General features: G+C 57.5%; 1 protein-coding gene and 2 long non-coding RNA genes across 4 annotated transcripts in view; all 3 read right to left on the minus strand.

Annotated features, from left to right (window-relative positions):
• SYT7 (synaptotagmin 7) overlaps positions 1-4,881 on the minus strand; it is a 67,127-nt gene extending 62,246 nt beyond the window's left edge. Inside the window, exon 1 of one of the 2 annotated variants that reach the window (XM_070228806.1) lies at positions 4,754-4,881. In XM_070228806.1, coding sequence (XP_070084907.1) covers positions 4,754-4,847 — 94 coding nt within the window. In that variant the 5' untranslated portion in view covers positions 4,848-4,881. The remainder of the gene's footprint in view (positions 1-4,753) is intronic. The other variant, XM_070228801.1, reaches the window with a different exon arrangement.
• LOC138916429 (uncharacterized) lies at positions 1,424-4,649 on the minus strand. Its single transcript, XR_011423694.1, has 2 exons — positions 4,381-4,649; positions 1,424-2,457 (listed from the first exon to the last, which is right to left on the minus strand). It is a non-coding gene; the product is annotated as an uncharacterized lncRNA (long non-coding RNA).
• A 184-nt stretch (positions 4,882-5,065) lies between the features above and the next one.
• On the minus strand, positions 5,066-11,760 carry LOC102150005 (uncharacterized). The gene is made up of 4 exons (XR_288121.4): positions 11,282-11,760; positions 10,590-10,645; positions 8,841-9,037; positions 5,066-7,071 (listed from the first exon to the last, which is right to left on the minus strand). It is a non-coding gene; the product is annotated as an uncharacterized lncRNA (long non-coding RNA).
• Between the last annotated feature and the right edge of the window lie 7,936 nt (positions 11,761-19,696).

The following is a 19,696-nucleotide window of genomic DNA, read 5'->3' on the forward strand; positions in this document are numbered from 1 at the left end:
AGCCACACCTCCACCTTCCCACAGTGCAGTAGGCAGCCAGCACCCAGAGGGACAAACCTATGTCTCAAGTCTCCCCCAGCACACACACACACACACCATCCCCTTGAACTCACATGGAGACTGTTACACACACACGCACCTCCACCCACAGCTTTTCCGGTTGAGAAACAGATAAAGAAATTCCCCCAAGCAAACCTCCATGAAGACTGTTCCGGTGGAGAACAGATTTCCTTGGATTAAATGTTCTAATTAAAAATGGAAGGGAAAAAAGGCATCTGTAGGTTCTGGCTCACAGTTCCTCGGGGGCCAGAAATCTCAGCCCTTATCCCCTGGTCAAGGGCCATTAGGTTTCATACCCCCGCAGGCAGCTGAGACTCCAGGAGTTCGCCACACACCCCTTTTTGGCAAACCCCAGAAAGCAGAGCCAACCGGCTGGGACACCAGGGTCTCCAGCCTCGGCTTGCTCCTGCTCCCTCCTTCAGCTGCCTCTCTCAGTGCCCTAGTAAAGACCAAACAGTGCATCCCTTCCGACCCCCACCCCTGTCACCCCATCGCCCCCACCCCTGTCAAACGGGACACGAGGCAGAAAGATGCCCTATTCAGGAATCTCCCCACCCATCAACCCGAGAGTCCAGAGGGAGACAACAGAATTCATCATTACAGCTCAACACGTCTTCAAGAGCATCTCGAATCATGGAGTTTTTCAGAGTTGCCAGGAAGAGGATGTCTGAGGGACGACCCAGGCTACCCCTCAGGTGACAGATGGTGAAGACAAGGCCTCTACAGGGGAAAAAACTGATCCAGGGAGCTAAAGGCCCCAGAGCTGACTGCCCAGGGGGCTGATGAGAGAACCAGGAGTAGAACCCTTGATCCGGACTCCCAGCCTTTCGCCAACCACTGTGAGATTCCTGAGAAGACCCAGTGCTCGCTCCCATCCGAGAGCTTACAGCCTGTCCCTTACAAAAAGAAAAATTCCAGCCTCATTCACTCCCAGCAGGTCTTAGATAGCCATTGTTCCAGAATGTCAGAGCAGGACAGCCCCTCAGATGTACTAGATAAACTCCATGAGGTATAGTTGTGGAAACTGAGGCTCTGAGGCACTGGGCATCTTGGGTGAGTTTTATTCTCTGCCTTTATCATTGACACAGGAAAGGCTTCGAGGACACCTTTTCTCTGGGCCTTGGTCACTTTGTCTGGGGGATGCAGAGTCACTGGAAAGATGACAGAATGCAGATTTGTGTGGTTCTGTCGTTCATAGCTATGTGACCCTGGGCAGACTACTTGACATCTCTGGGCCTTGGTTTCCTCATCCATACAATGGAGAAAATAGCAATAATAGTACCTATCTCCTTCTACTATTATAAAGATTAAATGAGATGATACAGTTGAAGCACTTAAAATGATACTTGGAGCACACTTGATAGATATTGAATGCCATTATTATTGTTTATCCTTAACAGAGACGCACATACTCCCCACTCCCATGTTTTGCCTGTCAGGGAAGTTCTTCCAGATGTCTAACCTCAAACCATTCTGCTGCATTTGAAGGCTACTCTTTCCTGCTGGAGCATCAATGAGAACCAAGCCAACCGTGAGTTTCCATCTCCCGAGCACTCACAGAGGACTGGGCAGGGCAGGAAATGAAGTCTGCAGGAGTGAGCAGGTACACCGAGAAAAGAGTTGGGCAGGTGTCACCCTCTCCTGGCCTCAGGTCCCACCCTTTCCCGGTTGAGGGCCTGCCTCTCTCCTTCTGGCCCCTAACAGAGGGGGGCCCAGAGAGGCCCTCTCATTCGGTGACGTTGCTGGCCCCCTGTGTCCTGGGTTCCATGACGTGGCAAGAAATGCTGGCAGCGCCTGGTTCCCCAAGGATTGCCACACTGCAGGCTGTGGACCCCTCAGGCCTGTTTCCGATCTGGTGCCGTCATCAGGGGCCAGGTGTCCTGGGTCGGCTTCGGGAGGGACTCGAAGCAGGGAGGGACATTCTGTCCCTCAGGAGCAGATGCCAGGCCTGCACTCTCCTAAACGGGGCCCCTGAGGCCGCCCGGCTCCGTTGCTAGGCCACGGCTGGGAGGCAGGGCTCCTGGTTCGCCTCTGGCCTCCACCTGGCCTGCTCTTCATTGCTGCTGTCTCCCAAGGACTCCTGTCCCCCCTACCCTACCCCCTTCACCATGGGCTGAATTATTAATAAAAACGCTGAGGAAGCTGTTTGCGCAGCTCACGTGACAGAACAAACACACCTCTCTCCGCGCCGCCACCATCCATGTGGCAAGAGACTCGAGCTGAGCATTCGCTTGATCCAGGAGGCACAGGCTCAGAGACCAGCCAGAAGGCCGCTATGAAGGGCAACAGTAGAGCTCGCTGATGTCCCAGACGAGGGGCAGGAACGGCCCTGCCACCCCGTCCCTGCAGCCACCCCCTCCCCAGTCTTCCTCTTCGCCTTCTGCAGAGGGCAGGAGCCTGGTGACAGTAAAAGCAAAAATTAATAGGCATCCTCTCTCCAGCAAGGATGCGACAGCAGTCTCCTAGGAGGCAGCTGCAGCCATCTCTATGCCCAGCTCATCACAGTGGAGACTGAGTCAATGCTCGCTGATCAATTACTCTTCTCTCCAGACCCAGTAACCACCGACTCTCGCAGGCCTACCCAGGGTCACCCGCCACACTTCCGCCAGGCCCTGCTTTGGAGGCCTGATACTGAAGAGGCAGCTTCTAGGGAAGAAATCCGAGACTGGAATACTGGTCCTGCCTCTGCCACTAGCTAGCTGTTTGGCCTTGGCCTGTTACTTGACATCTCTGGGCCTCCATTTTCTCATGGAGATGGCAAGGCAAGGGCTGGGTGTTTTTCCAGGCTCCCGGGGGATGATCCCAGGCACCAAGGCCCCTGCCCCAAGCTGACTTTCTGTAGCCCTGGGTCCCCATTCCACGTCATCAGGCCATGTTGCTGAGCCAGAAACATTCTCTTGCCAGAAACCCCTTCCCCACACCCCACCCACCCCCATCCTTTCTGCCTGTGACCTCCTCCCCATCCAGATTCTGGCCCACGGTCACCCTGACACCCGCCATGGGATTGACTCAGCTTCTCTAAACCTTGGCCCCTCAAAAGATGAAAGCTGGTGCCCCTGCTCCTGGCCAGCCGCTGCTTGGGACAGCCCCAGCCTCGGTCAGAACCTCAGCCTTTGGCCTCTGTTCTGAGTCGCCCCTACCTCCTCAGCCTTGGGCCACTCTGGGACCCTGAGACTGACTGAGCCACAGGGCCCAGTGAGACACCCTTGCCAGGATGCACCATGGAAGCACCCCGGCTTGTCCACTACAAGCGGAGTGACCTGGGGTCAATCACTCAATCCTGAGCCTCACTCAGTTGACCAGTCTGTCCCACAAGCATGGTGGTGTTTAATCTTGAGGTGGCCTTGGACTCCTTTAGGAATCTAAGGAGCCCCATGAACCTCTCCTCCCTAGAAAAATGCATATCCAAATACAGACACAACATTTTTCCCATAATTGGGGGTGGGGGGGGCTCTTATAGGCTTCAGATAAAAATCCCCAGCCTGGAGGCCTACAAAGTGGCTTCCACCTCTGACAATCTAGCAGTTCACTGCCCTACTCACCCGCCCCCCACAGCGATTCTTGGGTCATGGTGGGGGTGGGCTGGTGGTCCATCCCCGCCATTTCTCCCTCCTACCTCTGTGCCCTCCCCACCTCCCACACAGACTGTGTTTGGAGCTTGACAGCAGCTCAGACCAGCGTTTCGATCCCTCTTGGAGCCCACTGAACAGGCTTCACCTGCCTTTCAAGGTATTTAAAGGTTCTTTGACCAAATGCTTTTTGATCTTCCGCTGATGGGAACCAAGCAGAGGCCCTTTCACCACGGCCCCCCTCCCCCCGTATATTAATGACTAAGAGCTCTTTTGATATTGCAGAAACCTTCTGTGGTTTGTTCAAAGCCCTGGCCCTTGCGGCCACCTCCCCTGGGGGCCCAAGCCGGTCAGCTCCGACCATCACCGCCCATCTCTAGCGGTGTCCTAGTTAATAGGGGCCTCCTAGCGCTAGACAGCTCCCTCCTGCAACTGCGGGACCCCAGACCCGAGCCCAGCCGGTACAGAGCAGCTTCAGTCATGCCCCGCTCCTCCCAGGGAGCCCCCACCCGGTCCGGTCCGGGTAGGATGGGGCCCACTAGTAAGTGCACCCCAGATCCGGGGGAACATGCCTCTTCTTCCCGCCCAAATGAGCCTGCATAGACGGGCATGCGGCCCATGGGATCCATTACCCTGTTTCCAGGGTCCAGTAAATGAGATCCCTTAGCCTAAGGCTGAGAAGGGGAAACTGAGGCTTTGAGAAATCCCGGGTACAGGCCTCGGCGCGTCAGGGACAGGAGCCGGCACCCACCGACTCCAGACCTTCGCCCGCTCCGCAAGCTCGCATCACAGCCGGCGCCACTCGCCCCCCGCACTCCTCCTCCAGGGCCGCGCAGAAGGGCCTGCGACGGACCCCAGCTGCAGAATCCGTGGCGGGGCGGGGGCCGAGGCATCTGGCTCAGGGCCGCCACCGCCCCGCGACGGGCGCCGCCGGCTCGGCCGTCCTCCTCTCCAACTTGGACGGACCCACCCAAAGCGCCCGAATCTCGGGCCGGGCCGGGCGCGGGCTGGGGCGGGGATGCGCGTGCGCGGAGGGGGCGCCGCGGAGCCCGCGTGAGCTGGTGAATTACCGCGTCCTGGAGAGGAAGCGCGCGCCCCGGAGGAGAAGGCACCCGTGCACGGACCTGGGGGCGTGACACGCCCTGGGACTGAGGCCCCTTCCCGAGCCCCAGCTGGAGGTGAAGTCCGCAGTGGGGGTGGGGTCCCATTTCTCAGCATGTGAAAGGGTTATCAGCGCCGAGAAAGCTGGGACTGCCCCGCTTCCACGATGCCTGGCTCTGCGCTTGGGACGCAGGAGGGGCCTCAGCACTCCGGGAGAGGGGGTAGTTCAAGTGGCCAGCCCCCCTTCCTCGCTCAGGGCTCTGGGGGCTGCTGGGCTCCTTGGCCCTGGCCAGAAGGCCAGACGGAGCGCCAGAATCCAGTCCCGACCCTGTAATAATCATAAGAGCAGCAGCCACTGTTTATTGAGCTCTGAGGGCTTGCCGGGCCCGAATGCCAAGTGCATAACACGCATTATCCCACTTAATAGTCACAGCAGCCCGATGAAGAAGCCCCATTGTGATCCCCTCGGGAAGGTGAGGAGGCTGAGGATCAGATCAGAGGGGGTGTGGCTTGCCTGAGGTCACACAGCCAGGAAGGGTGAGGGAGGGGGCAGGTGGAAGTCGCACCCAGCTCTGACCAGTTCTAAAGCCCAAGCGTTCAACCACTGGGCTTCTCTACCTTTCACCTTGGAGCTTTTTGGAGGCTGGCCAGGCTCCAGGGTCTGCTCTTCTGCCCAGTCTGCCCCGGCTCATGGGAGATGGGGGGTGGAGCAGAGGTGGGGCAGCAGTGGAAAAGAGGGAGAAGATGAGGGACCACCCCCCACCTCTCTGGCTGGTCCACTCCCGCCTGGATCCCCTTTCTTCCTGCTCCCGCCCCCCTCAAATGTGTGCATCCCCGAAGGCTCTGTCCTCAGCCGCCATCTTCTTTCTCATCCCACACTCTCTCCTATGTGAGCTCATCCACTCCCACGGCCTCAGCTTTTACTTCCGCCCAACTCCCAACTCTGTCCCGGGGGCTCCGACCTCCCTCCCAAGCTGGCATCTGCCCTCTTCATGAAGCATCTCCATCCAGGTGGGCTGAACTCATTACCTTCCTTGGAAGCAGCCCCTGCCTGGGATGACTCCGTGCCTATCAAGGCCTCCTTACGCTCCCAGGCCTCAGATCAGTTCCCCTGAGCGTCCTGCTGCTCCTCCCCCACATTGAATCGGTTTCCAGATCCTTCAGACCCTTTCTCTGTGGAGCCTCTCACACCCCCATCGCAAACTTGGCAGCTGCCTCCCTAAGTCAGACATTCACAACCCTCTCACCCTGCTCCTCAGCAGCAGCTTCTGTTGCCTTCTTCTCCTTCATTCCAGTCCAATGCCCTCCCTCACTGTGATTTTCTGCGACAAGATCTGGTCATGCTGCTCCCCAGCTCCCCAGCCCCAAGGCCTTCGATGGCTCCACACTGCCTGTGGAGTCAGGTACAAGAAACTCTGCCTGAAACACAGTCCTCCCGAGGATGAGGACTCTGCCCTCCTTGTCTTGCCTGATGCCTACCTTCAGCTAAAAACTGTGCCTGAGTTTCTGCCATGTGTTTCCACCCTTCAAAGCCCACCTCAAATGCCACTTCTTCCAGGGAGCCGTCCCTGCTTCTCCCAGGTGAGTCTGAACTCCTCTGTGGCCCCACGGTACTTCCTCAACACTGCTCTGATGGAATTGTCTACTTCAGTCGTATTTTGCACACCTCTCCAGTGCTGATCTGTGCCCACCTCCCCCACCCATGCAATGGATCAGGAGCTCTTTAAAGGCAAGGCTGGCCCATCACTATCTGCCCTCATCTTCCTTCCTTCGTTTTTTTCTTGATCCATTTAGCAGACATTGAGTAGCTCCTATGTGCCAGGTGCTGTGTATACAGAACCCCTCTGGGCTCTTCCTCCGGGTAACTGGCACAGTCAGGGGTACCTTTGCCCTGGGCAAGCATTTCTCCAGACTCCCAAATGCCAGGCCCTGGCCTAGGCACTAGGGGGGGAATGCAAGCTTAAGTAAGACCCAGCCCCACCCTCCAGGATTGTAGATACAGAAACAATCCGGTATGTGTGTGTATAAACGCGGGTAGGAAGAAAGTGCTCTGAAACCATAGAAGACAGGAAATGACTTTGGCCCTGGGGAAATCTAGAAGCTTCCTGAATGCCCAGTCCTTGTACCAGGGAGGAGCCTCTTAAGCCTTTGCTGAATTAAATTGAGAGAAGAAAGGGGACGTAATAGAGACTGAAGAAGGAAGGCGGTGGAGGGGAGGGCAATGACGGAGCAGTTTCAGAACATCTGCGCATGGTGGTCCTGCCCCCCATCCCAGAGGGAGGTCTCGTGGATGAACGAGGTCGTGGATGTGCAGCCTTCTGAACTCTCAGGAAGAAAAGAGCTGTAAAGACATATACCAGTGATCATCAGACCAGTGAGTCCTTCTTTCCAGGAAGCCTCAGTGTCCCCCTGGGAAATCAAGTGTCCCCTACAACAACTCAGTTCTCTCTCCGGGCCTCAGCTTCCCCATCCGTACCACGAGGATGCAGGATGAGATGGTCCTGAGTGACCCTGGCTGCTCCAGTGAGAGGCTCTGTGGGACAGCTGAGTCTGACCAGGAGACACCCTCTGTCCGCTCCCGCCCACCACACCCTGGGCTGAGCTCAGGTGTCCCAGTGATGTCACGAAGGCCACTCCCCATCCTATTTGTCTTTCTGGTCAAACAAGGCCATGCAGAAAGGGAGGCAAGGGTGGACTTTTCGGCCGGAAGTTCCCCTGTGAATTTGGGGGCACAGGCTTCAGGCCTGGATTCTGAAAAAGCCCCCTGTGTGGGCCCCTCCCCTTCATCCCGGGTCCAAGATCTGGGTTCTCCTGGGGAAGCCCCATCCTTCTCCAAATCCCCATGGGCTCTCCTTTTATGGCAAGAAGTGTGGGGTACGAGATGCCCCCAGTGGAAGGGGGTGGAGGCTATAGTGGGGGGACAGATGCTTCTACCGTAGACCTCCCTACCCCCTCTGATGTGTGCTCCCCACCCATTCCCTGAGCTTGGCTGGTGCATCGCTTCATCACCCCTCCCCCCCATAGATCAGACACCTGGGCCATGTCCCTACCTCCCATCTTTCCCTTAGTCCTCATGTTTAATTGGTGACAAAGCCTAGCCTTTCCCCCCTCCTGGCTATCTCTCGTGTCCTCTCAGCCTCCTGCTGCCCTGCAGCCACTCCCCTGGCCCAGGTCCTCTCATCTCTCACCAGCCTTCTCCCTGGGTCCCCTCCTCTGCCTCCAGTGGGCTCCCCTCCCAGCCATTGTCCTATGGGCATCAAAGGACAAGTACGACCCACTGTGTCGCTCTTCAGCTCAAAGCCCTTCTGTGGATCCCCCTTGCTCGTGGGGAAAAGCTCCCTCAATCCTTATCTGGCAGGCAGGGCCCTTCCTGACCTAACCAGAGAGCTGATGTGGTCTTTGAGAGGGTCCAGAAGGTGAGGAAGCACTCGCTAAAGGAGGGCATTGGGCGCATCTCAGAGAGAGGGAGCGGCGGCTGCAGAGGGGCAGAGGTGATGGAGTCTGGTGTGTGAAAAGTCAGAAATCCAACTGGGGTAGCTGTCCAGGGGGGAGCAGACACACCTCCTGGGGGCCAGGCGCTGTTCTCATGCTAGGCCTATAGTAGTGATGGAAACAAAGATCCCCTGGGGGGGCTTGCATCTAGCAGGGGGAGAAAGGCAATGAGTGATAAGCGAAATATGTAAATGTCACAGTAGTTAGAAGATGAGTCTTGTGGAAAAATAAAGGGTAGGGAGAAGCGAGGGTTATCTGGAATGCGGGGGACGGATTGCAACGTTAAGACGGGGTGGGCAGGGCAGGGCTCCTTGAGAAGGTGATGTCTGAGCAAAGACTTGAGGGAGGTGAAGGATTTAGCCCTGTGGTTCTCTGGGTAACAGTATACCGGGATAGGGAACAGCCAGTTCAAAGGCCCTGAGGTAGGACTATACCTGGAGGGTTCCAGGAGCAGCCAGAAGGCGTGTGGGACTGGAACAGAGTGAGGAAGGGAAAGAGGGAGAGCAGAGGAGGTCAGGAGAGTGAGGGAGAGTGGGGAGGGCAGGTCATCATAAGAACCTGGGGAGATGGGAAGCTTCTGGAGTGTTTAGTGGAGAGAAGGGAGACAAGCTGACTTACACTGTAAGAGGATCGCCCTGGCTGTGTGTCAAGGGAGCGAGGGCGGGAGACCAGTTAGGATGCTGTTACAATGATCCGGGCGAGAAACGAGGCAGCTCAGACCAGGGTAGATGCCGTGGGGGTGCTGGGGAGCGGCTGGATTCTGGATCTGTTTTGAAGGCAGAACGAATGAGATTTCCTCATGGATTGGATGTGGGCTGTGAAAAAAAGGGAGAAGGAGACGTCACCCCCAGAATTTTGGCCTGAGCAGTGGAAGGACAAGATTGCCATCGATTGGAATGGAAAGTTTGTGTTAGAGCCACTGTTGCTCAATCTTTTTTTTCTTTATCACCCACCCCCAAGGAGCCTTTTTAGACTTTTCTCCAATCACCCCCTCCCTGTGACATTTTAATACCTCCGCTATCATGTGTCTATGTTTATGTCCTTTGGTCCTTTGAGAGCACAAACCATTGCAATATCTAAGAGTTTTTGTCCCCCGAGAACCAATTTTCGCTCCCTTGGGGGAGGTGGCACCCCCGTGGAGATAGAGAGCAAGTGGTCTGCGGCAGAGCAGGAGCTCAGGTTGGCACAGGTCCGATTGGAGCTGTCTCTTCTCGGGGGAGGTGTCGAGGAGGCCGCTGGGCGTTTGAGGTCCAAGCTGGAGGACTGGCTTTGGGAGTCATGGGCAAACAGATGGAGCCTAAAGTGATGAGAGGGGGTGAGATGGCTGGGGAGTAAGCACAGAGAGAGACCAGGACGGGAGACTGGGCTCGGGGTCCCCCACGTTGAGAGGTCTGGGAGAAGAGAAAGAAGCAGCAGAGGGAACCAAGACGGAACGGCCAGAGTGGTTGGAGAAAACCACGGGAGCCAACAGCCAGCCTGGAAGCCAAGGGGAAGGGATGCTTCCCGGGGTGGGGGGGAGTGCCAGACTGTCAAATGCTGCTGGGACGGCTCGTGGCAGCAAAGCTGAGAATTGACCGCTGGGTTTGGCCACGAGGAGGTCATTGGAGATCCTGACAGGGGCACTTTTGTTGGAGGGGTGGGACGAGGGGCACATGGGGGTGGGTTTGAGAGAAACAGGAGGAGGAGAACGGAGGACATAGGATGCAGATGACTCTGAGGCGGTCCCTGCAGAGGGGAGCAGGGAATGGATGGTGGCTGGTGGGGAAGGTGGGCTGGGGACACGTTTGTGTAGGATGGGAGGGAGAACAGCGAGTGTGTTCACTGATGGAAGGATCTGGTGGAGAGGGCGAGACGGATGACGGAGGAGGGAGAGAGAGCGCCCGCGGGAGGGCTTGCTGGAGCGATGTCCTTGAGTGGAGCGGAGGGCTGGGCTCCAGAGCCCGAGTGGCAGTGGGCGCGTGTGTTGTCACGTCTCGTAGGATGAGGGAGGCAGAGCGTGTGGGTGCAGAGGCTGGTGGGGGTGGATGTGCCTTGCGAATCTGGAAGTGCTTCTGAGAGACTGGATTGTCTTCGGGGAGTGGGAAACAAGGTCAACAGCTGAGAGTGAGGGTGGGGGAGGCAGGGGTGGGGTGCGAAGAGAGGACAAGGTGAGGAGTAGTCGCCAGGAGCAGGGGTGGCAGGTGTGAAGGGCTCTGTAAGGAACCCTCCTGCCCCACCTGGGGCCCAGGTCAACGCCCTCTTCCAGTGAGTTTTATTTAGATGCTCTCTTTCCTCCAGGAGAAGGTCTCTTCCTTTCTTTGGCATTCCAGTTACCCCAAGGGCCGTGCAGTCAGGCCGCCAGTGTTTGAATTCTCCTCTCCAACTCACCTGCTCTGTAACCTTGGGCAAAGATTTTAATGTCCTTCGTGCCTCCGTTTTCTCATCTGTGAAATAGGAACATGGTAGGAGCATGTACTCTGTGTTGTTGCACCCGTTGCCTGGCCCGGAGGAGGGCTCAGTAAATGAAGAGCAAAGGCATGAATGAAGGGAAGGGAGTTTGCTCTGGGCGCCTGCCCGCCAAGGAGTGGGGAGAAGAGGGCTGGTGTCACATCTATGCCCTCTCTGGCGGAGGACTCTGTGCCCCCAGCCCCAGTGCTCATCTCCCACCATGTGAGCTGGGGGCCCTGACATGGCTCCCAGGTGGACAGCAGCCAACTGGGGACAGACCCAGCGGGGCAGCCCAGGACAGTCCCTAACTCAGCCTATGGCTGGCAGAGTCCAGCAGTGAGAGGAGAGAAGGGCTTGGGTTGGGACCTCTTCCCCCGGCCCCACCCTCAGGACTTCCTCCTGGGCCAGGCTCTTCCTGTTTTCCCTGGAGGCTGTTTCCTCCAAGAGGTCAGGACAGGATGTTGCTTCCTCTCTCCAGAGCCCAGAGCTTTCTGGACTTGCAAACGTCCTGATCTGGGCCGTTGGGTCCCTCTAGAAAATGACCTGCTGGCGAGTCGCTCCCCCAGGGCTGTGATGCAGGGGGCTCTGCTAAAAGTGGGGGGGGGGGGGTGGCGGGCGTGGCAGGGCCTTACCTTCCTCCAACTGGCTGGCAACACACCATGGAAAGACCACGGGATGGGAGCCGGCATCCTGGGAGGCGACTCACGGCCCTGGCATGGGGACCTGCTCTGCCACGCCCAGCAGAGGCCTCTTGCTCCCAGAACTTTGCTCATTCCCCTCCCCCCCGCAACCTGGAGGTAGCAATAAAGACTCACAGGGGGCCTGCGAGGAGCAAGAGCTAATGGCCAGAATGGGCTCTGTAGGCTGTTATGAGATCCACACTGTTCCTTACCATTGCCAAATGCCTGGCAGGGCGGGTGGGGAGGGAGCCGCTAAGTGCCAGGTGGTGTTAAGGCTGGAGCGGGGGTGGGGGCGTGCTCAGCGAGGCCCTGGCCCTCCCCCACACCCCCTTAATGAACTACCCGGCATGCACCGTCGGCTTGGTCCTGGTGGAGGCTGGCGCTGATGCCTGGCTGCCCTGATCACTCATGCGTCCCGCAAGCGGCAGCCTAATAGAGCCACGGCTCCCGGGAGCCTCCCGGAGACTGGCCACTGCCCCCTCCCAACCCTCATGTCCTGTCCTGCCCCTTGGCCCCTCCCTCTGGGTACCCCAGAAGGGGAGAGTCAGTGCCCTCAGGCAGGGCCGTGGCACAGGGTCCAGGGACAGTTTCTGGAGCTGGGAGACTTCAGTTATCGCTGAGCAATGCCCTCCCTGTACTGTGAGGAGGAACCACACAGAGAGGGCCTGGGACTTGCCTAAGGATGCACAGCCATTCTTTCTAGGATAGTGGCTGCCTTTCTCTGCAACAGCCAGACTCCTCTGCTTCCCTTCAGGGGACTGGGGAATTAAAGAAGTTACCCTGGCTTCGTCTACTAGTGATGTCAAGCCGGAAGTGGCATGGCACAGGGTGACGATAACTGTTCCCTTTCATCATGGGCCTGCCATGTGTCAGGCAGTGTTCTGGGTGCTAGGAACACAGTGGTGAAAGAGGCCAAGTCTACCCTTGTGGGGCTGCTGTTATTGTGTTAAATCCTTATAACACCCTATGTGGTCAATGTTGCTATCCCCAGTTTACAGATGGAGAAACTGAGGCTCAGAGAGGCTGGGGAGTGAAGCGAGGTCCCAGAGCCAAGGAGCAGTAGAGCAGGGATTCGAACCCAGTACTGTCAGACGCCGTCCACAGCCCGGCCCGTTCACTTACACTGTGACAGACCAGCAAGAGCCTGGACTGGAGGCAGGAGATGTGCATTGGCCACTCACTGGGGTCTGGGTTTGCGGTCAGTCTCCCCCCAGCCCTGGGCCTCAGTTCCCTCATCCAGAGGTGATCCAGAAGGTTCCTTCCAGCATTTCTGCAATGCTGAGATGTCAAAAGACCTGGAAGTCTGGCTCCCTACAGGATCCAGGCAGGAATTCCTCTTCTCCCTGCCACTGCGCCCCTGCAGGTGGGACAGGAACCCAGCCCACCCCTGGACCAAGCTTTGCAACATAGTGGGGAGATAGAAGCCGGAGTCAGGCTTGACCCTGACCGGGTGGCAGCCTGGCCTGGCTTTGCCACAGTCACAGCCGTGGGACTGGACTCAGCGTCTCTCTCCTCTAACTTGCTGTGTTACCTTGGGGAAGCCCACGCCCCAATCTGGGCCTCAGTTTTCACATTTGTTGGATGAGACCATTTCGGAGGGTCCCCCGACTCTGCCCATCTGAGTCCGTAAGGTCGTTGAGCCCTTTACGGGGGCCCAGCCCTTTCTGGGAACTGAGCCAGGCTCAGTGTGTCTGCTGGTCGTGGACTCCACGCCCACCGCACACCCCTGCCCCACCCCCTTCCTATAAACCAGGGAGGGAAGAATGACCTGTCTCAACCTGGTCCCAGGGCTCCCCTTTCACCTCCCCCCACCCCAGCCCCCTTGCCCCCTCCATGAGGGATGTCTTCGCCCTCCCTGCGGAGGACGGGGGTGCGCAGAAGATCAAGCCAGGTAGGGCTGGCTGGTAGCCAGGGCTCCGTGGAGACCACGCTCAGCTGAAAGGCATCTCACATCGTGGGCACGCCTGCCAGGTGGTGGGAGGACCATTTCTTTTCTTTTTTTATCCCCATCCAAAGTCGCTGAGGGGTGGGGGCAGGAAGAAAGACTCCTGAGATGGGAGACAGGGCTCCAGGGCCTGGGCTCAGACGGCGGGCGCTAGCACCCAGGGTCTCCCGTATCCCACCCCTGCAGACCCAGGTCCCAATCCAGGCTGCACCCCCTGGCCGGGCAGGGGAAGGCCTGGGCCAGCTCTCCTCATCTTCAGGTCTCTGCTAACATTTGTTACGTGGACCTGAGAGCCCCACCCCATTTAACAGATGAGGCAACTGAGGCTCAGAGCGGACGGACAAGTGACTGGCAGATGGGGGGCCTGGGGCAAGCGGCCAGCTTCCTGGGAGTTCTCTGTCCTCTTTAGAGAGGGATAGGGGTTTGGGAAGCTCACCCCACGGTGGGGAATGATCTCCTCTTGTTTTATTAGGGGAGTGGGAAAGAGCCAGACAATAATTAGGAGCAAAGAGGCCAGCACAATGACTGAGCGTTCCCAGAATACACCACATTTCCTCTATGCTCCAGACCTCTGCCTGGGCTGTTCCCTCTTCCTGGGGCTCCTTCCTCCACCTGGCTAACTCCTACTGATCCATCAAGTTATACTTTAGATGTTGCCTCCTCCAGGAAGTCTTCCCTGGTTTTCCCAGGGTCAAGTGATGTGTGCTTCAACTGCTCCATGGCTCCCCACCCATGACCAGGGCCTAATCACCTGCTATGTAGTTGTGTTTCTCATCACCAGAGTAGGAGCTCTTGGAGGGAAAGGCGCTGTGCCTTATTAGCCTCTACTATCTGGATCCCATCCCCAGCAGGGAGAGGGGTATACAGTTTGCCCTAAGAGCTGTTTGTCGAATGACTGAATGGACATCTGTAGAGATCAACAATGTCCCAGGGCTGTGCCGGCGGTCCAATGGTGAATAAAGCTTGGCCACAGCCCCATGGAGGGCCTGGATGCACAGTGATCCAGGACACTGTCCAGAGGGAGCCTGGATAAGGTGTACTGGGAGCTCAGAGAAGGGAGGGGTAGCAATGGAGAAGGAGTCCTCGGAAGCTTTGGGAAGTGCAAGGGGCCCGGAATGACAAATAGTTTGGGTCAGGGGTTAGGACTTAGGGGGCGAGGGATTGGCTTAGTGACCCAAGAATAAAAGTCACTTTGTCCCAAGCCTGGGACAGCACCCAGTGGCAGATCAGTGAAGGGCGCGATGGACAGGGGAGCTGGGTCACGTATGGAGAGCCATTTCCAGGTGAGACCAGAAAAGGCAATCATCGTGCTCAAGGTAGCACAGCCCAACAGCGGCTCCCAGCCAGAGCTCTGTGCCATCCGCTGCCCCGCCCTCCCACCTGGCAGCCTCCAAGCTGCCCCAGGCCCCGGGGACGCGGCACCGGAGGGAGGGGACCGTAAAAGCTTATCAACAGCGTGGAGGAGGCAGCCTGGATCTCAGAGGCTAAGTAACCTGTGTCTAATGTTCACTTAGCAGAGCTCGAGCCTCCGAAATGTCAGTGCTCGCGGTCTGCCCCTGCGGCGGCCGAGGCTGATGAAGCCGGGGAAAGGGAGTCACTCAGTGTTCCTAGAGCTCCGGGCCCCAGGCTGCGGTGTCGGTGGGAGAGTTTTCAGACGCCAGACCAACCTGGCAGTCCAAGCTGGCCGCTCCCCGGAGGAATAAAGAAGCATCTTTTTTGATCTTGGAGAGGCCATTTAGGAGCATGGAGTCCGAGCTGCCCATTTATAGGTGGCGAGCGGAGGAGTCTGGCCGTGGGAACACCCCGCCAAGTGACCTCAGAGCCTGGTGTTACCTTGAGCCTCTGCTGCTGCTGGGTGCCCAGGCACCTTGCCCCCAAGGGCAGAGGAGAGGGGTCCTGCCCTCATCCAGCGTCCAGCACCCCCTCCCCCCGTCACCATGGAAATGAGGCCCCAAGACTTTGGGGCCTGCCTCTGCCCTGTCTCCCTGTGCCACCTCAGGAAAATCCTCAACCCCCTGGGCCTCAGTTTCCCCATCTGTCAAGGGGCTAGAAAGCTCTCCAAGACCCCATCCTTCTACATCTCTATCTTCTTTTTTTTTTTTTTTTTTTTGAGGAAGATTAGCCCTGAGCTAACATCTGCTGCCAATCCTCCTCTTTTTGCTGAGGAAGACTGGCCCTGAGCTAACATCCGTGCCCATCTTCCTCCACTTTATACGTGGGATGCCCACACCACAGCATAGCGTGCCAAGCGGTGCCATGTCCGCACCCGGGATCCGAACCGGAAAACCCCGGGCCGCCAAAGCGGAACGTGTGCACATAACCGCTGCGCCACGGGGCAGGCCCTACATCTCTATCTTCTAAGATACATCCTTCTATTTGTATCTTACAAAGGATGAATAAGGCCACCGCCCCGCCCCCTCTCTTCCCCTGCCCTGCTTTTGCTATTCTCAGCAGCAGAGCATCTGATTTTGATCACTGTGGTGACCTACAGCTGTGCCTGTTTCATAGTAGATGCTCAATAAATATTGGCGGCTTTTCAACGCCCAGCAGGTACCCCACCTCTCAGCTGCAGGTCCCTTCCAGACTGACACACCCATCCACCCCCCAGGTTCCGTTTCGTCCCTGCAGACTGCGGTGCACGTGCTGAGATGCCAGTCTGGAGGCCTCTCCTGTTTCTATTCCACCTTCTCCTTTCCGTAGTGCGTGCGTGGGAGCCAGCCATGTCTTTTTTAGTCCCCCCTGCGTGGCTAGGACGGGTGCCAGGGCCTTGGTGGTACAGCCAGTGCTGTCAAGTTGTTTACAGTCTGCCCGTGACTCACTGACAACAGCCCAGAGAAGGCTCTGCCTCGGCTGGGCCCAGACACGGGGAAGCAAGGGAGACCACGGTCTTAAAAGCCCCCTGGGATCCTGGAACGAGGTGTGTGTGTTGAGGGGGCGCGCAAAAGGCTTCCCGGAATAGCCCTGGCACAGGGGAGCAGGCATAGGAATTTGGGGGGCCAAGGATGGGCCAGGATTGAGCTCTGTTCTGTTCGAGCCTGCTGGTTCTTTCATTGTGAGGCCTTTGTCAGGGCCTCACCCTGGGCTGGGAGCCGGGGGCCCTGTGGTAAATCAGCCCAGCTCTTTGCCTTTGGGAGCCTGCAAAGTGGGGCAGAAGGTAGTGGGTATTATGGGCTATAATGGAGGCAGCCGCGGGCTGATGCGGGGGTGCAGCTGAGGTTGTCATTCATTCGGTGGGCTGAGGCTTCACCGAGGAAGGGCTTTCCTGGCAAAAGGAACAGCACGTGCAGAAACACAGAGGCCGTCCTCAAACAACAGCGAGTGGTTGGATGCTGGCCCTGCCCTCCAGCTCGGTGACATTCGGCCACTCCCTCCGCTCTCCAGTCGTTTAATCTGTAAAAGTGGAGGTGATGTTGCTCACATGGGTCATTAGGGCTCGTCCTAAAAGTTTTCCATGGGCCTCTCCAGCTGATAGGGATTCTGTGGGAGCGAGAGGCGGGTGAGTTGCCCACGGGGCAGGGAGCTGGGCGGCAGTGAGGTCCTGGTGGCTGGGCAGACAGGACAAACAGGGCTGTCTGTTTAGGCAAGGAGGGGAGCCGGGAGTGGGACACTGCCAGGCAATTAGACTGTCTCTCCAGACCCAATGTTTGCTGATGGAATAAGGGAGTCGGGTGTGTCAACAGTGGGGAATGAGGTGGCGCTGAACTACACACACACACACACACACACACACACACACACACACAGGCTGTCCCTGGAGCGAGTCATCAAGAGCATCATGCAGGGCACTGGCTGGCGGGAGCCCAGTAAACCCCATACACCAACACACCCAATATACCCCATATACCCAACACACCCCATATACCCAACACACCCAGCACACCCAATATACCCAACACACCCAATACACCCAATACACCCAATATACCCAACACACCCAATATACCCAACACACCCCATATACCCAACACACCCAGCACACCCAATATACCCAACACACCCAATACACCCAATATACCCAATACACCCCGTATACCCAAAACACCTCATATACCCAATACACCCAACACACCCCATATACCCAACACACCCAACACACCCAATATACCCAATACACCCCATATACCCAACACACCCAATATACACCAACACACCCAATACACCCCATATGCCCAACACATCCAATATACCCAACACACCCAATACACCCCATATACCCAACACACCCAATACACCCCATATACCCAACACACCCAATATACCCCATATACCCAACACACCCAATACACCCCACATACCCAACACACCCAATACATCCCATATACCCAACACACCCAATATACCCCATATACCCAACACACCCAATACACCCCATATACCCAACACATCCAATACACCCCATATACCCAACATACCCAACACACCATTAATGGAGATGCTCAGAGCACAGGCCAGACTGGGTCTCCAAGCCCGGTCCCTGGGCTCTGGCTCAGCCTGAGGAATGGGGAGGGGGCATGGGCATACCCCCTGGGTGGGGAGAGCTCCTAGTGCCAGGTCCTCACATAAGCGCCTCACTCCCCTGGGGAAATCCCACCGTATGGGTTCCAGTCTTGACTCTGCCACCAACTTGATGGGTGACCCCGGATCAGTCCTCTCCCTCTCTCTGAAAATGAGAGATGAGGAGGGAGCATGTTAGCGGTTTCCAACAGGAACCCCATCCCGGCTGCGGCCAGAGCCGTTCTGCTTTACCCCTTTGCCTGGTTATCCCTTCCTGTGCCGAGCGATTGCTGAGCGCCCACTCCCTGCCAGGGGTCTAGAGTCCAATGGGACAGCTGGGTGTTCCAGCCTCAGTGAGTTTCCCCGTAGAAGGGGAGCCCCAATCCCAGAGGCTGCGCTGGGGCCACACGTGGCTCTATGGCTCTGTGAGAAGGTTCCAGAGTCACATAAACGGTGGTTCATATCTCAGTGCTACCCCTTGCTGGCCATGTGACCTTACATCACCCTTTGGCATCAGGTCCCTCATCTGTGGCCCTGGGATGAGGGGAAACACCCCACCTGCAAAACCACCTGGCATAAAGCCTTCAAAGGTGCATAGTGAAGGGGGCGGCCTGGTGGCATAGTGGTTAAGTTCGAGTGCTCCGCTTTGGCGACCCAGGGTTTGCACATTTGGATCCTGGGCATGGACCCACACACCGTTCCTCAAGCCATGCTGTGGTGGTGTCCCACATACAAAATAGAGGAAGATTGGCACAGATTTGTTCAGGGCCAATCTTCCTCACCAAAAAAAAAAAAAAAAAAAAGGTGCATGGTGTGTGCTCAGTAAGCCACAGTTGCTGCTATTATTACTGACGATCCTGATGGCTCCTCCCAGTTCTAGGAAGGGGCAGCCATGGAGAAAAAGTCCCCTGATCCAGACAGGGATAGGAGACAGGGAATTGAGGACACCAAAGTTGGTGGGCAGCCTGGGGTTGGATGGAGCTAAAAGGTCCGAGGAGGTGATGCCATTGCCCTTCATCCCTCTCCACTGCACCCCATCCACACCCCAAAGAAGTCAGCAGTTCACTTGGCCTCTCACAGACTCCCACACACGCAGCAGCCCCAGGCCTCCTGTCGGAAAAACACTTTCACCACTGGGTCTGGTCGGCTGGAGAAGGAGGGAGGGAACCAGACAGCCATTCCATCATGTGGATGGAAACACTGTCATTCGACCGTGGAAACAAGTCCTTTAACGACCATGAGGGGCCAGGAAGAGACCCTAGGCCTCTTGAGTGCCCAGCCTGGACCTGTGCCCCCTTTGTGGGGAGCAGAGCGCCCTAACACCGGGCCAGGTGTGCCTTGGCTGCCCCCAGGGGGCCTAACCACCCTGGGCACACCCTTTGCGGAGCCTGACTCCTCAGGGGAAGCAGATGGCGCCAGGCCTGCCCAGAACCGCCTGTCCTGGAGCCCAGCTGCCGCACAGATGTGAGCTGGGGGGAGGGGGATGGGGGTGAGGAAGGCAGCCGGGCCTGAGTCACCTGTCAGCCCCGGCGTGGTAATGAGCAGATTAGAGTTATTACAGCCGAGTGACTCGGCACGCACTCGCTCACCCGAGCAACCGCCAGCGAAGAGCTGATCGCACGCGGCTGCCACGCCAGGCCCGCCTTGCCCCTGGCCTCCCACCGCCCGTGGCTCGGAGGCAGCCTCTGTGGGCTTCACAGGCCTCACTGGAGCCTCTGGGACGTGCCCGTCACCTGTGGCCCAGACATTACCCCTTCCCCCTTGTCCTGGGCTTGACAGGGTGGACCCTGGAGCCCCACACGACAAGTGGACACAGTGACCCCTGCCTGCCCAGGGAAACTGATATAAAGTCCCTCCGTCCACTGGAGCAAGGACAGGGTGTGGCGGGGACCCAGCCAGCAGATCCAGTCCTTGCCTGTCTGGTCTCC

This window comes from Equus caballus, chromosome 12 (genome assembly GCF_041296265.1).
Source record: "Equus caballus isolate H_3958 breed thoroughbred chromosome 12, TB-T2T, whole genome shotgun sequence".
In the NCBI taxonomy this organism is placed as follows: Eukaryota; Metazoa; Chordata; class Mammalia; order Perissodactyla; family Equidae; genus Equus; species Equus caballus.